The 15,508-nt window shown below is 41.9% G+C and overlaps 1 protein-coding gene across 6 annotated transcripts in view; it reads right to left on the bottom strand.

Annotated features, from left to right (window-relative positions):
• SLC9B2 (solute carrier family 9 member B2) overlaps positions 1 to 14,488 on the bottom strand; it is a 52,654-nt gene extending 38,166 nt beyond the window's left edge. The window contains exons 1-4 of one of the 6 annotated variants that reach the window (XM_013989367.2): positions 13,985 to 14,485; positions 11,694 to 11,818; positions 4,301 to 4,426; positions 439 to 574 (exon numbers count right to left, since the gene is read on the bottom strand). In XM_013989367.2, the coding sequence (XP_013844821.2) occupies positions 439 to 528 (90 nt within the window). In that variant the 5' untranslated portion in view covers positions 529 to 574; positions 4,301 to 4,426; positions 11,694 to 11,818; positions 13,985 to 14,485. Of the gene's footprint in view, positions 1 to 438; positions 575 to 4,300; positions 4,427 to 11,693; positions 11,819 to 13,984 lie in introns of all 6 variants that reach the window. The other 5 variants (XM_021100729.1, XM_021100728.1, XM_021100727.1 and 2 more) reach the window with 5 other exon arrangements.

Genomic DNA, 15,508 nt, shown 5'->3' with positions numbered 1-15,508 from the left:
ATGTAGGGCCAGCTGGGGACGACCGGGTAGCTGGGAAAGCTGGTGGTTACACGTCTATACCAGTTTGGGGATTAAGAATGGGGAGAGTGGAGTTCCCGTTGTGGCTCAGCAGAAACGAATCTAACTAGTCTCCATGAGGATGCAGGTTCGATCCCTGGCCTCGCTCATGGATTAGGGATGCAGCGTTGCCATGAACTGTGGTATAGGTGGCAGAAGCTGCCTGGATCTGGCATTGCTGTGGCTGTGGCCTAGGCCAGCAGCTACGGCTCTGATTCACCCCCTACCCTGGGAGCCTCCATGTGCCTTGGGTGCAGCCCCCCCACCCCCCAAAAAATGGGGAGAGTTGTTAATTGAGTGATAGGGAATGAAAAAGCAATTCTATCACAGACTAGTTCCCTCCTTAAGGAAACGGTTGGGATATCCTACATCTGATCATACCTGTGCTTCTTGATACGTGGACACTGTGTTTTTCACCCCCGTGGATGGTTCCGAATCTTCGTGTTCAATTGTTTTATCTTTGTTCTCCATGGTTTATAATTAAGAATGAGATGACAGAAAAGGAACTAGATCTGTTCTGAAGGAGAAACAGTATGGATAAAGCAAAGCAATTTGAGATTTAAGTGATTTAAACAGCAACCTGAGCAATTTAAATGAATGAACTGTACTTATTTTTCCCCTTAGAACTCTGAACAACTAAAATATTTTAAATCAGATTACTCTTAACTTTCAATTGCTAATCTTGTCTTTGATTACAATATATTGTCTTAATTCTTGGCTACCTTTTCACCTTTCCTGAAAAAGACCTCGTTGATCATCATATTTTTATGATTGACTTTCCACCCTGTTTTTTGAGTTATATTTCAAATATTCTAGCAATATGACTGTTAAATTGTTCTCCCTAATGGGCCAAATTGAAGCAGGAAAGCTCCAAGTAATTGTCCAATGTTGACGTGGAAATGAGGCATCAAAGAGAAATCTGCAGATTCTATCATGTTCAAGAGAAACTACAGTCACTCATTCCTGCCTAATTCGTATTCCAAGATTAAAGTTAAAAAATAATACAACAACCTTGACTGAGTAACCACAGTGTCTTGAACCCTGTGATATGTTCTATGATAGTCTCTTGGTAGTCACTGTGGGTAAATCAAAGATTACCAAAGCACAACCTTTGTTCTCTACACACTTACAATATACCAAGAAAAAAAAAAAAAAAAAAAAAAAAACTTGGATGAAGTAACTAAAAAACCCATAGGGCAGACATACAGATTGGTTTCATAAACACCCACATCAAGCTCTTCTCCCTTGGCTTCCCATGCTATAGAGACTGAAAAGTCAAATATTCCAATTCCGAGCTATTTCTGCAGTGAGAGGTGGCCATGTGCCACATTCTATGGAGTGAGAAATAGGTGGGAGTCCCTGAGGAGGGCTTTCATTCTCAAACAATGAAGCCAGGCCTTTCAAGGATAAAAGTTTACCTTTGCCCTCTAACATCATCTCCTTCTCCTTCCTAGACTGTAGCTGTACTACCTGGAGAGCCAACAGCCATCTTTCAACCATGAGAATAAAGATCCCTATACCAAGGACAGCAGACAAGAACAGAGGAGATGGCTGAGTTGCTGCATCAGGCGTGGACTGCCCAGCTTTCAAGTAACTGAAAACTATGAGTCGTGTTTTCTTTTCACTAGTAACCAAACATATTCTTAATGTAAGAGTATGATGAAGATTATAATAGATGTACAAACTACAAGCTTTGGCAGAACCAAATTATGTGAGAGAAGGAAAAAATCTAATTCAATACACCTTTGAGTGCCTAATATGTGCCAGGCACTGTACCAGATCATAAAGACAGGGATTACTTAGATAAGAACCCTGCCTGGAGGAATCATTTTCCATTTAACAACATGCCAAGATATTTGCATTTAAAATTTCAAAGGAAATTACATCCTTTCCATCACCATAACCACCATCATTTTTCTTTCTTGCCAAACAAGACGCCACCTCTGCTGGCCAGAGTGGCATCTCAAAAAACCTTCAGTTTGATTTTTATTATCTACAATAAATACATTAAATAAAATGATACATATGTGCACATTTACTTCAAAAGTCAGACTTACAATGAGAAAGAATGGCATTCTGAGAGGAAAATGTTGGGTTCAGAGAATCTTTGTCTTAAAAGCATAGAGACATGAAAGCCAGGGGCTCCAGGGTGTATAGAGGAAAACTCTGTTGGAGCACATGGTGGGAGGCTGTGATTAATGGGAGATGAGGATGGAGAATTAGGACACCGTATCCCAAACCACGGCACTTGGTCTTCGTCATCTGTAGAGAACGACCCTCTAACATAGTAGGTGACAAAGTCTGTTGGGTCTGGATTCAGACAAACCTGGGTCTGAAGTCCAGCTTCATCATAGTCCAAATTTCTTAGCCTCTTTATAAGTAATTCCCTATCTATAAAATGGAGACAAGAGTAGTTCCAGCCATGCACATAGCAGGCATTCAAAGCGTTGGCTATTAGCCACTCACGCTCCTCCTCCCTAATGATCATAAATCTCTAAGATTCCTTTTGCTTTCCCTATTAAAGCAGGACCAGGTCTCTCCAATCTTGAAGAATTTATTGCATAATTCCACTGATTTCTTTGATCATATTTTGTATCTCTTTCTTTCTTGATTGGGGATGTAACACTCACCAGTGCCGTTTCTTCACCTTTCTCATTGGTAGAATTTCATCGCAACTCCTGAGCAGTGTTACGAGAATCACCACCTTTATCAGATTCTCTAAATCAGCCAATTTTCCCACTTCTGAAGAATATTTTTATTTTTAAATTAATTATTTAGCTGCACCAGCAGCATGTGGAAGTTCCTGGGGCAGGGATTGAACCCACAAGGCAGTTGGGGTCTGTGCCACAGCTGGGGCAATGCTGCATTCTTAACCTGCTGCGCCACAAGGGAACTTACTGACAAATATTTTCAAAGAGCCAATAGTACAAGTGCTTGTTTTTAGTAGACATAAACTATTGGTTAAAATGAGTTTGAGAGTTCATTTTTAAAATTCTGGTTGTTTTTTTAACATAAACAAGGAAAAGTGGGCAAGTTGTATAGTGTATGAGATTTTTGAGAATCCATATAGCTTTGTGTTTAAAAAAAAAAAAAAAGCCCCGATTCTCCTATCATCTCCACCATGGATGCCAAAGTACTTATTTGAGATCAGAGAGGTACTGCAGAGAGAAAAGGTAAAATAAAATACCAGTATTTTAATAAATCCTGGTCAGCTCTGTTTATACTCTGCTATGTTTCTATTTTCAAAAGAGCACTTAAACCACCTATCTCATTTCAGAAACTCACTTACAGTTAGGAAAAATCACAAACATTTAACCTTGACTTAAAGCAACTATATTCATGGCATTTATTGTTCATAATCAATAGGTCTTGAAATTACAATAGTATCTCCCCATTAAGAAAGCAGTTTGGACAAAGAAATCAGAAAATATGCAAAAATAACCTTTGACGGGCCATAAGAAATACTGTGAAATCCATTAAAAAGTAGAAAGTTTATACTACTTGCTCATGGAGAGGGTCTCAAGTCCTCACTCAGAGCCTATTAACTCTTACTTAGAAAACAGTTCTAATGATCTTGCTTATCTGGTTTCCAAATCCTCAGATGATGTTATACACTAAAATGCAGGAAGAGATTGTGATAGAAGCAGACTGACAGCAGCGTGACTGACAGCTAACAGTGAAAGAGATGGAAAAAAATAGCAATCTAGAGCTACAAAATGTGGGGATAAATATAATTTCCATAGGGGATATTTATAGTCCTTCCAAGCATTTTTCTCCCCCCTTTTCTGTAACAGCAAATTTATTTTCTTTTGTAGAATCCACACCTCCTCTACTCCCTATCTATTGCAGTTCATGTAAGGCTGTTACTATTCCTCCTTCCCCATCCCTATGCTTGGCCAATACTCCAGAGGTCCTCGCCAATGAGGGAACTTCTTCGTGGTCACCTGGACTGTTTTAGTTACGAGCATGTGACCCATACCTGGCCAATGAGAGTCGGATTTAGGGTGTTTACTGGAAGCATTCAGAAAGAGCTTTTCTTTCTGTTGGGGTTGCTAAACCCAGACTTGCTCTTGACAATCCTTGTACCATACAAGAAAAACCTTCCAAAGAATGAAGTCACTGACCATAGAGCAAAGCGGAGTCTTACCATGGAACGATGGAAAGTTAAAGCTCTAAATTAATAATCACATTGTTGGTACACCTGGAAGCAGCTCCTTTTCAGTTAGTGCAATAAATTTCTTACCAGTTGGAGTTGGTTTCTGCCACTTGCCACCAAGTCAGTCCTTAGTGAGAATTTTCACACCCAAATTGGCCCTGAAGGATTCAGGACCCTGTGCAATAACAGATGTTTAGAAGAGTGATTCTACATCTTCAAGAAAATGAAAAGAAAAAAATTATGTGCAAATATCTTCTATTTTAGAAGGCATTAAAATATACAATACAGTTTAGAGCTTTTCATTACAGAAAATGTAATGAAAAATTTTCTATTCAAAAAAAATTCAAAAATTTTCTAGTCAATAAAATAGGTGTCAGTTACCCAGAAAATTAAGTGAAACACTTTGTTTTTCAACAATGCTAGTTAACTGAAATATACAGTTAGTGGACCCCAATTATAATTATAATTTTTATTGTGCTCATGAAGTCTTTGGGCCCACTGAAGTTTCAACAGAGCTGATGAGAATCACCCTGAGATGCTGGGTGTCTGAAATGGAAAAATTAAAAAGTGAAGAAATATGGAGAAACTAGATGGCTTCTACGTACCTAAAAATCACTCACAGTTTAATGGAATAATAAAAATTAGAAAGACCTTTAGAAAGTGCCTTGTCCAATCTCTTTCATATTTAAACAAGAAAATTAAAACCTAGAAAAGCTAAATAAATTTTCTCAGTGAATACAGCCAATATCAGCCAAGCTCCATGGTAAAACTATAAAAATTTGAGATAGTTCATTAATCTATATTTTAGACTTCATGTCATTTCTACCAAATCGATGATTATATTTTTACAATTTTGTTATATTTTGTTTAAAACTTTACTCATATATACCCACAGCTTATTATTATAAGTTTGAAAACGCGTTCCATAAACAAATATAAATATTAAATTTTCTATCTTATGTTCGGTTTTACTTTTTTTTTTTAGGGCCGCACTCGTGGCATATGGAGGTTCTCAGGCTAGGGGTCCAAATGGAGCTACAGCTACCAGCCACAGCCACAGCCACAGCAATGCCAGATCTGAGCCAAGTCTGTGACCTATACCACAGCTCATGGGAATGCCAGATCCTTAACCCACTGAGTGAGGCCAGGGATTAAACTCGAAACCTCATGGTTCCTAGTCGGATTCGTTTCCACTGTGCCACGATGGGAACTCCCAGCTTTAGTTTTCTCCATTGTTATAAATGTTATAATTACAAACAAAAATTTTCACTAATCCATTTAAGCTGCACAACATTGGTAACAAAATGAATGAAATAACTTTTATTCTATGATTTAAGATTCTAAGAATTAAGGAGGTTTTCATTTAACAAATCCAGTTAAACTGAGATGCTTTGAGAAATTTTTGCATATCTGAAGATTATACCAAGAACTAGGAATGCAAGGCACATTTTAGATAAACATTAAAAGGGCCCATATGCAGAAGCAAGTTTTTTTTTACTGCTTCTCAATCAAGATATTGCTTTATTTAGACTGATACACAACTTGTAAACCATATTAGAAGAATGTATCTTTTGTAAAATGGAGAAATTTTATAGATTTCATAAATTTAATAAAAAATGTGAGTTTAACCAAGGTTCTCTGACTCAAATACAGGTTTCCATAGAAGAATGAGGCTTGACCTAAGCCCAGGGACATGGCTGTTATGACTGTTGTGATTGCCCACTTGCTTATAAGTTAGTAGGTCAAGTATTTTCAAAAATCACATGCAAAGGCTCACGCCTCTCTTTAGCATTCCCAGTATGTGGAATTTCCTACAGGACAGATGCACATGCTTAGAAACTACCTTGGTTTAATTTGGCTTTATTTTCCGGTATTAGGCACATATGTCACCAAAATCATCGAGATGTGGACCTCAAAGAACAGTCTCTTTAGCCTTTCCTTCAAACTTGGGAGAAAATTGCAGATCAAGAATACTAGATGAAGAATATGAGCAGTTCTATATATGTATGTGCGTGTACATATATATATAGTCTGTTAAAAGTAGTTGCCTTTAGGGAAGGAAATGAAATGGAGGTGCTAGAATTTCATTTTTATTCTCCATGTTTCTTTATTGTCAGGATTTTTTGCAATAAGATTTTGAAATACAATTTAAAATACATGAGAACACAACTCAGGCAATTCTTAGGGCTTTAAAGAAAATGATACAGCTTTCCTTGGTAATAATATTTTTCATAGACAGAATCTGGTGATTGGATTTTAGGTAATTTAATTCTACCTGCCACAATTTAAAGTCATTTTTGCTTTTTGTAGTTTTCAAAGAAGATAGGAACTGCCTAGAATCTTCCACAGCAGTTTTCAAATATTTTTTGAAATAAGCCAGAGATCTTTCATCAAATGAAAACTTACCCTGAAATACAACAAATGGGACAGAGAAAGGTGAAGCTGCAGGAGCCCTGTCCCCTCTTTCCCCCACCTGCCTTGCTCCTGACAAGTGAGGCACACTTTGAAAACCACTCTAGAAATATGCTTTCACAAACAGAAAGAGGTGTGTTAAATCAGTCTTCTCTTTTTCAAGTGACCTTATCAATCTAAGTGCTTTCTGCAATATTCCAGAGGAAATAAAGGAACTACCAACCTGCAAATGTCCATAAGCTCTTTGATTAAGTAAAATACACTTAACTGCTCTCAACTGTATTACTGCTAAAAGACCATTACATGGGTAAAGGCTGGTTGTTCTTGTTCTTTTCTGTCTGTGGTATAGACATGCTGACATTTAATAGGGTGATTGTACTGGGAATTTACATGTATTGCTGGAGTACTCTATATGCATTTGAAAAAGCATTTCCTTGACTGTGAAGTACTCCATGATAATAAAAATCTTATATCTTTGGTTTCATTTATTTATGTGTTAAAAGCATAGGGTCTGTTTCATACAGTATTTCTATGTAGAACATACTGAAACTTTCCAATTTCTGGATTCTGCTAATCAACTCTGATCTAATGTTCATTTTCCAAAAGGATCTCTATCATCAGTGAGGAGTTCAGATCAAGTGAAGAGTAGAATTTTTTTGACAACTAATTACTGAAATAACTAGCAATGTCTCCTTGAATGAAAACTACCTTATCTGAACTTATAAGCATGCCAATGAGACCAAGTTACCAAAGGAAAACAACCACTATTCTGTTTGGTTAACTGACACAGTGATTTATTTGGCTGAATCATCACAAAGTAAAATGCTATGTAATGAGATAAGAATAAAAGGAAATCATCCTTAGGCAGAAAGGGACCCACGACTTGCTTCTCCTTAAAAAAAAAAAAAAAAAAAAAAAAAAAAAAAAAAAAAAAACTCTCTCCCTAGCCAAGGGCAAAAGTATTTAACTGAAAGTTTAAAATACTACTTCAGCGGAGTTCCCCTTGTGGCTCAGCGGTAACAAACGCGAGTAGTATCCATGAGGATGTGGGCTCAGCCCTGGCCTTGCTCAGTCAGTTAAGGATCTGGCGTTGCTGTGAGCTGTGGTGTAGGTTATAGGGCTTGGATCTGGTGTTGGTGCTGTGGCTGTGGTGTAGGTTGGCAGCTACAGCTCTGATTTGATCCCCAGCCTGGGAACTTCCATATGCCTCGGATGGGGCCCTAAAAAGACAAAAAAAAAAAAAAATTTAAAAAATACTACTTCTAGGCTTACTAAAATCAGAATCTCCAGAGACTGAATCTCCTCAAGTGTGGAGCATGACTTATTAACTATCTAAGACTCACCAGCAGTGGGGCCCTTCCCAACTCCTAGGAAGAAACCACTACTGGTCTAAACCAATCTCTGTAATACTATCCTTCTTTGCCAGTTGCTGTTTTAAGACTGAACATGGTTCATTTCTTACCAATGAAATCTGTGGGCAAGGCCATTGGGGACCACTGGGTAAGATTTTCCTTCCTAACATAAAGACAAGGAGGCATGAGGAGAATCTTTTTCTCTTTTTGTCTTTTTTTTTTGGCTGTACCTGAGGCCTCAGCCAGGGATCAAGCCTGCACCACAGCAGTACCCAAGCCACTGCAGTGACAACACTAGATCCTTAACCCAGTGAGCTGCACTGGAACTCCTTCTTTGTCTTAAAAAAGAGTTATTGGAATATGGCTGATTTACAATGCTGTGGGGTTTTTCTGTCTTTAAATTGTGTGTGTGTATGTGTGTGTGTGTGTGGTGTGTGCACGCGTGTGTGTGTGTGTGTGTGTGTGTGTGTGTTGGGGAGGAAGGATGAAGCTGTGGATGTGGGTGTTTCTTGGAATTCTAGCAGCAATCATTTACAGGTTGAAGAAAAAGTCAAGATTAGCTCAGAGAAAGCAACCTAGACTCCTATCAATGGGCTACTGAACAAACCCTGGATCTACTTACCTTCAGATATCTTGTTGTATGAAAACGGTAAACTTGTATTTTTGAACGCAGTTTTGGCTGAATATCCATCCTTATTACTTACAGCCAAAATCAGCCTAACCAATGTAACAGGTGATTTTGATGCAGAGCCAGCCCTGAGAAGCTCTGATGATGAGCAAGGATGAGGAACCTTTGGCTTACAGGTATCTCCCTAACTTCTTGACATGGTACAAAAGCTTCATAGAGGAAGAACAAATAGGACACTGCCTTTTTATTGATATATCTCAAAAATGTCCAGAAAATAATATTTCAGCAGCTAAAAGTCAGTGCCAAGGTTTTTAACATCATTCTTTTAGTCAATAGAGATTGCACAGGTTGTAAGGTTATATACTTTTTCTGTGCTATCCCTGAAGTTCAGCTGTAATATTTGAATATTAAACTTTTAAAAGTTGTGCTTACAAATATTTGATTGTTTTGTAAATTTCTACTCATGAAACAAATAAAGCATTAACAAGAAATACCACTACCATCACTGCCTGGGGTTTCATGTTTCACTTTCTCTACTAGGTAAAGTTCTACTACTCATTCAAGATCTAACTCAAATGTCACTTTTTCAGTTAGTATTTTCTAACTCCATGTAGACTAACCCCGTGCCTCTTTTTTTTCTCCCGGTGGACTCATTCATTCATTCATTCATTCATTCAACAAACATCTTACCATGTTCTAGCCCTTGTGTTAGGGATTGGACTGTGAATAGAATGCCATTGTTCCTATACTCAAAGGTTGCAACCTGGTCAGAGAATGTCAGAACATTCCTTAGGCAACCATAATGAAGTGTGTAGTAAGTTTCTATTTTAGGCACATGAGGTAGCAACCCCATCTTTTCACAATCAGTGAAGTGCATCAGACTTTTCCTGGGTTTCTACGGTGTGCAGAGCCCAAAAGACAGAAAGACGACTGAGACGCAGTCTCTACTTTTTAAGAAAGGGACAGAGACAGATAAGTGTTCACCAAACCAGTTTCCTCTGCTGCCCCAGCACACAGGTCATCGACATTTCCCAGCCTCCCTTGCAGGTCAACGCGGCAAGTCCCAGAGTCAGGCAATTGGGCATAGGTGACGGATTGTACCTCCACTGCCTTAAGAAACCCTCCCACATAATTCTCCATATGCTCTCTTTTCCTGTCCATTGACTGGAAACCAGGGACTCCAAGGTCTTACAGGATGCAAAGCCATAATATAAAAAGAGCTTCTTGAATCACTGAGTAGAAGGCCACCAGCTGGAGACCTGACTGGACTTTACATGGGTGAGAAATAAGCTTCCACTGGGTTAAGTTACTTAGAGTTTAGAGATCACGTGTCACAGCAGCTAGTGCCACCATAAGTAAGGTAATTTAACTATAATGTCAAGTGCAGGCACAGAGTTAAACAGGGGAGAGAAGGTATTGTCCTGCTTGGCTTATACTGAATTAAGGCTGCAAAGATGACTTAGTCTTGTAAACAAATTAAAGACCATTAATAGGCAGAGAAACAGCATGATTAATGGATAAGGAGAGAGCATGTGGGGGAATTTTATGCACATCCATGTCAATTAGAGCATAATGAACATAAAATGCAAGATAGGGAGTGGTGGAGTTCCCGTTGCAGTTCAATGGTAACAAACCCAACTAGGATCCATGAGGACATGGGTTTGATCCTTGGCTTTGCTCAGTGGATTAAGGATCCATGAGCTGTGGTGTAGGTTGTATATGCGGCTTGGGCCTGGCTTTGCTATGGCTGTGGCTGTGGCGGGCAGCTGCAGTTCTGATTCAACCCCTAGCCCAGGAACTTCCACATGCCACTTCCGTGTGGCCCTCAAAGACAAAAAGAAAAAGCAAAAAGATGTGGAGTGGTCAGAGGGAAACGAGATGAAAACCCTGAGTGTACATCCTGGTGTCACTGCTTCCTAATTGGGCCATTTGGGGCACATTACTTAGCCAGCCTACATGATTTTCTTTATCTGTAGAATGACGATAATGCCAAGGCACAGCAAACCTTACACCAGTACGTGATACATCATGGAGTCCCAGTAAAGTCCCCCCAGTACTTTATCTTCCTCTTATGTAATTTTCCTTGAGAAAAAAACATATGTGTACTGAAGAGCACAGGTAAGGGAAACTGGTAAAGCAAACCTTTCAGTCCTTACGAACCACAGAAATGTAAACAGAAATAAAAGCAAAGTGCTTTTATTATATTGACAAAATATTACTTAATAGCTTTAGAAGACTGTTAAAAACTCTTTAGAACTTATCACAATTGCACTTTCTTTAACACGTACGACTCATGCCTACAAAGAATGCTCCCTCATTACCCAAGTGCATGGCAGCTCTGTCTCCCCACATACCATGTTCCTGGGCTTTGTATGAACATGGTGTAAATTCTTTTCCCACAGAGGAAAAATGCGTTCTATCATTGGGGTTTGTGCGCCAACCAAGAGTCAGCAGCCTACCAATTATGAATTGGTAGGGAACGGTTAGTCATGAACCAGATTGTCAACAATCGCTTATTATAGAACATAGTCTGAAATTTTAATTTTTTCCATGTTTGGCTGCCCTGCAGCATATGGAGTTCCCAGGGCAGAGATCAGATCCGAGCCACAGTTGCAATCTATGCCACAGCTGTGGCAACGCCAGATCTGCAGGTGTTCACTGTGCCGGGTCAGGGATCAAACCTATGTCCCAGTGCTCCAGAGATGTGGCCGATCCTGTTGTTTCACAGTGTGAACTCCTGAAAACTTTATTTTTTTTTTTTAGGGTCCTACCGGAGGCACATGGAAGTTCCCAGGTTAGGGGTTGAATCAGAACTGCAGCTGCTGGCCTACACCACAGCCACAGCAATGTGGCATCTGAGCCACATCTGCAACCTACACCACAGCTCAGGGCAATGCCAGATCCTTAACCCACGGAGTGAGGCCAGGGATCAAACCTGTGTCCTCAAGGACCCTGGTCGGGTTTGTTAATTGCTGAGCCACGAGGGGGACTCCCTGAAAACGTTTTAAATGAAGAAATTTTTTGTATTATACTTGCAGAACAAGAGATTTCTGAGATGATCTAGTCTATGCATAATAAACTCAAATACCTTCAGGGACCAGCTCAAATGTGGCAGTTTGTAGCAAGCAGAGAGGGCAGAGCCCAACTGAAGACATTCAAATTGCTCCCAGCCCCTGGATTCATCTTATGGTTTTATTTCCCACCTAAAAAAAACTGAAGAGATTAGGTTTAGGTGACTTTTTGGGGGGAGGCTGCACCCCCAGCATGTGGAATTTCCCAGGCCAGGGATGAAACCTATGCCACAGCAGTGGCAATGCCAGATGTTCAACCCACTAGCCACCAGGAAACTCCTAGGTGACTTTCAGAAGCTACATTACAAACATATTATTCAGAGTCTGTGCAGAAAACAGAAACCATGCCAAGTATTTTAAACAGAAAGATGTAATATAGAGAATTAAGTGAATTGTTGACAGGCTAGAGATTGTTGAAAGGCCTACAAGTGTTGCCTCTTGGCTAGGCCTCCAGGAGTGACTTCTAGAACACTAGTAAATGAACCACCATGGAATATACTATTTTTTTTTTTTTTTGTCTTTTTTGTCTTTTGTTGTTGTTGTTGTTGTTGTTGCTATTTCTTGGGCCGCTCCCGTGGCATATGGAGGTTCCCAGGCTAGGGGTTGAATCGGAGCTGTAGCCACCGGCCTACGCCAGAGCCACAGCAACGCGGGATCCGAGCCGCGTCTGCAACCTACACCACAGCTCACGGCAACGCCGGATCGTTAACCCACTGAGCAAGGGCAGGGACCGAACCCGCAACCTCATGGTTCCTACTCGGATTCGTTAACCACTGCGCCACGACGGGAACTCCGGAATATACTATTTTTGCCACAATCAGGAAACTCAGAGGGACTGTGGAGTTCAAGAACACATTGACGCTGTAACCCTGAGAAGCTGGGCTCTGGAAGCTGTCTGGACCGGGAATTCAGAATGTGCTCGTGCCCTCCCTCAACTACTCCTCACAAGCTAGGAAGCTGGTAATTCAACACGGCACGCTGAGTCTGGCTGCTGGACATCCCAGCCAATATCCACAACACTGTAGACTGGACACTGATATCTTGTGTACCTTCTCTGCCAACAGAAAACAGCTGAAAATAGCAAGGAGTGTACTGAAGAGCACGGCTAATGGACGCTGGTAAAGAGACACTTGCCTCACCTCTGCCTTTGAAATCACAGGCAAGTCATCTACTTGCTGGACCCTACCTACACAGCCAGAACTCTGGAAGAGCGTCTGGGAAATATTCTTTGCTTTCCGGTTTCTCCTACACCAGAAGGCACAGGTAGGCAGGAGTGTGAAGTGCCAAACTTCCATATCCAGCTCAGCAACTCTCAGTGTTGACCCCGACTCAGGCCTACGTCACTGACGTTTCCCCCCTTATTCTATCATGCCTTCTATGGACATTCTAAAAAGGCAAAAATCTAGTCAGTAAGATTGTAACTCTAAAGGTTTTAATATGCTAGAAAATATACAAATCAGCCACTCTGCTCACATCATTAGCATAGGGTAAATCACACTACCTCGTTACTTGTTAGGTATATTCTGACCCATTGAATTTTGAGCTCCTGAATGGCAGAAAGTGCATTAAATTCCTATTTGCATCTCCTGTTCCCATGCCTGCTTGGCCCAGAGGAGATGCACAGGTATTTGCAAAATTAAAAACTTTCATTCTTGACTTAGAAGCAGTAAACCAGAACTTCATGAGATACTGTACAGCAGCAGTAAAATCTGGTGGAGGCCGCATGACAGAGGAGTGGGGAAAGGGGGTTTTAGTCTCTCAGAGAAAACAGAGGTAGACCTGGCTAAGGAAGCTACCTGCTCTGTCTCTAGCCATTGGTGTCCTGGATTTCTTGATGGGAGGCTAAAGTCAATGATGCCTTCCTGCTATGAATCTTTTAGGGCAACAAAACATACCGGGATTCTATGGTGAGGTAACAAGGATGTGATAACAAGCTGATGCCTGGTAAGTCACATAAAGCCTCAGACGCAGTGTGCGCTTAAGAGCAGGAGGTTATTTATATTCCCCAATCAGTAGGATCTGATTAGTCGTAGCACATCAGGGGTGCTAACCCTAGGCCACAGTAGCAACAACTTCTAGTGGATTTGAGAACTAAAACAAAAACAAATAATAAGAACCTACTCCAGTAACTACCTACAGTAGACAGACACACAGCCAGCCAGCCAGCCAGCCAGCCACCCCTTTGCGCACAACCAGAAGGCGCTGGGCGCTCGGCTCCCGGTTTCTGGCCCACAAGGCCTACATGTTGCCGCCGCGGGTGCGGGTTTAATTTACCCCCCAGTGCTCTCGGGGGTGAGGGGGTACTCACCTCGCGCTCCGGGGCCCAGGCACCCGGGTCGGCCCCAAGGGTGAGCAAAGTGGCTCACAAGTCCTCTGGGGAGCCGGGTCGAACCTTGCGCGCTAGGTTTCCGGGTCGCGCATCGCCCCAGGCAGCGCCGGAGGCTGCAATTATTGCAAATACCGGGGCGCCGGTTGCCCGCAGCCCCGCCTTCTTCGCTCGGCGTAGGCGGTCCGGTGACGGAGACCCGCCGGGTGGTCCCTGCAGGGAGCCCGGGCGGGTCGGGGCCCAGCAGTAACTGGCCCCACGCGCTTTCCGCAGGTTTGGGGCTGCAGGGCGCGGACTCAGGCTCTGCGTGGGGCTAGGGGACCCGGAGGACAGCTGGCTCACTTCTCGGGACCTACGGGCGGCGCCGCCAGCCCCCGGGGACCGGACGAGCGCGCCTCCCTGGGAAGCTACGAGGATGGTGGCCCAGCGCGCGCCGACCCTGGCGTCGTCTCGCCCGGCGAGGACGAGCTCCTGGGCGAGGACGCGCAGCGCTGGCTCTTGAGCATCCAGGAGTGCGGCCCGGGCAGCGAATTGCTGGCTTTGTCGTCCCCCTCTACATTCTGAGTTTTAACCCCCGTCTTTAGAAGTGTCTTCTCCAGTGGGGCGGGAAGACGAGATTCTCTCTACTAGTGAACGACTAAGTGGGATAAAAGACTTGTTTGTCCTTCTCCCTTTTTTTTTTTTTAATTTTTTTTTTTTTTTGTCTTTTTTAGGGCTCCTCCCGCGGCATATGGAGCTTCCCAGGCTAGGGGTCCAATCGGAGCTGTGGCCTCAGCCTACACCACAGCCACAGCCACAGCCACACGGGTCTGCAACCTACACCACAGCTCAGGGCAACACGGATCCTTAACCCACTGAGCAAGGCCAGGGATCGAACCTGTCACCTCATGGTTCCTAGTCGGACCACTGAGCCACGATGGGAACTCCCTTTTATCGCTTCTTTAGCACTTGCCCTTCTTGCTGTATGGGTTTAGGTTTTCACCTGTTCATCAGCAGTTTGATTCTTTTGCATTTCGTTCTCCTTTCCATTACCTTGTCTTCCGTTCCTTTATAATCCTTCCTCCCCCCTTTAACTAAATGTGTGTATATGCGCGTGCGCCCTTTCGGGGGTAATTTTCATTTCCTTTAAGAAATAAAAATTGTCTTACCTGTTTTTCACCCTTTAACCAAGTGCCAATTTTAATCACCGTTTTTCAGGCAAGACGGACAATGTCACATAAATGTTTCCACTAGACAAAACCCACTCCTTCTCTCTCAGGTCCTCCTTTAGGAGAGAATGGATGAACTTCTTCAGAGCGCCTAAAATGATTATTTTTCTAAACAGAACACTTCCTCTCCTAAAGCTTGTAGAAGTTTCTAGTGACATCCAGCTTCCTCTTCCCGCAGGAATGAACTGTATTTTTCCTTATCTTTCAGTCATATGATCTTCATGATACATCACCCGATTTGATTAACACAACTTTGGAGAACAAGGAACTTTTGGCTAGCTTTACTTTGCTTTTATCA

The sequence above is a fragment of the Sus scrofa genome, chromosome 8 (genome assembly GCF_000003025.6).
Source record: "Sus scrofa isolate TJ Tabasco breed Duroc chromosome 8, Sscrofa11.1, whole genome shotgun sequence".
Taxonomy (NCBI): Eukaryota; Metazoa; Chordata; class Mammalia; order Artiodactyla; family Suidae; genus Sus; species Sus scrofa.
The sequence above is the reverse complement of the archived record's forward strand: the minus strand, read 5'-3'. Positions and strand labels throughout refer to the sequence as shown.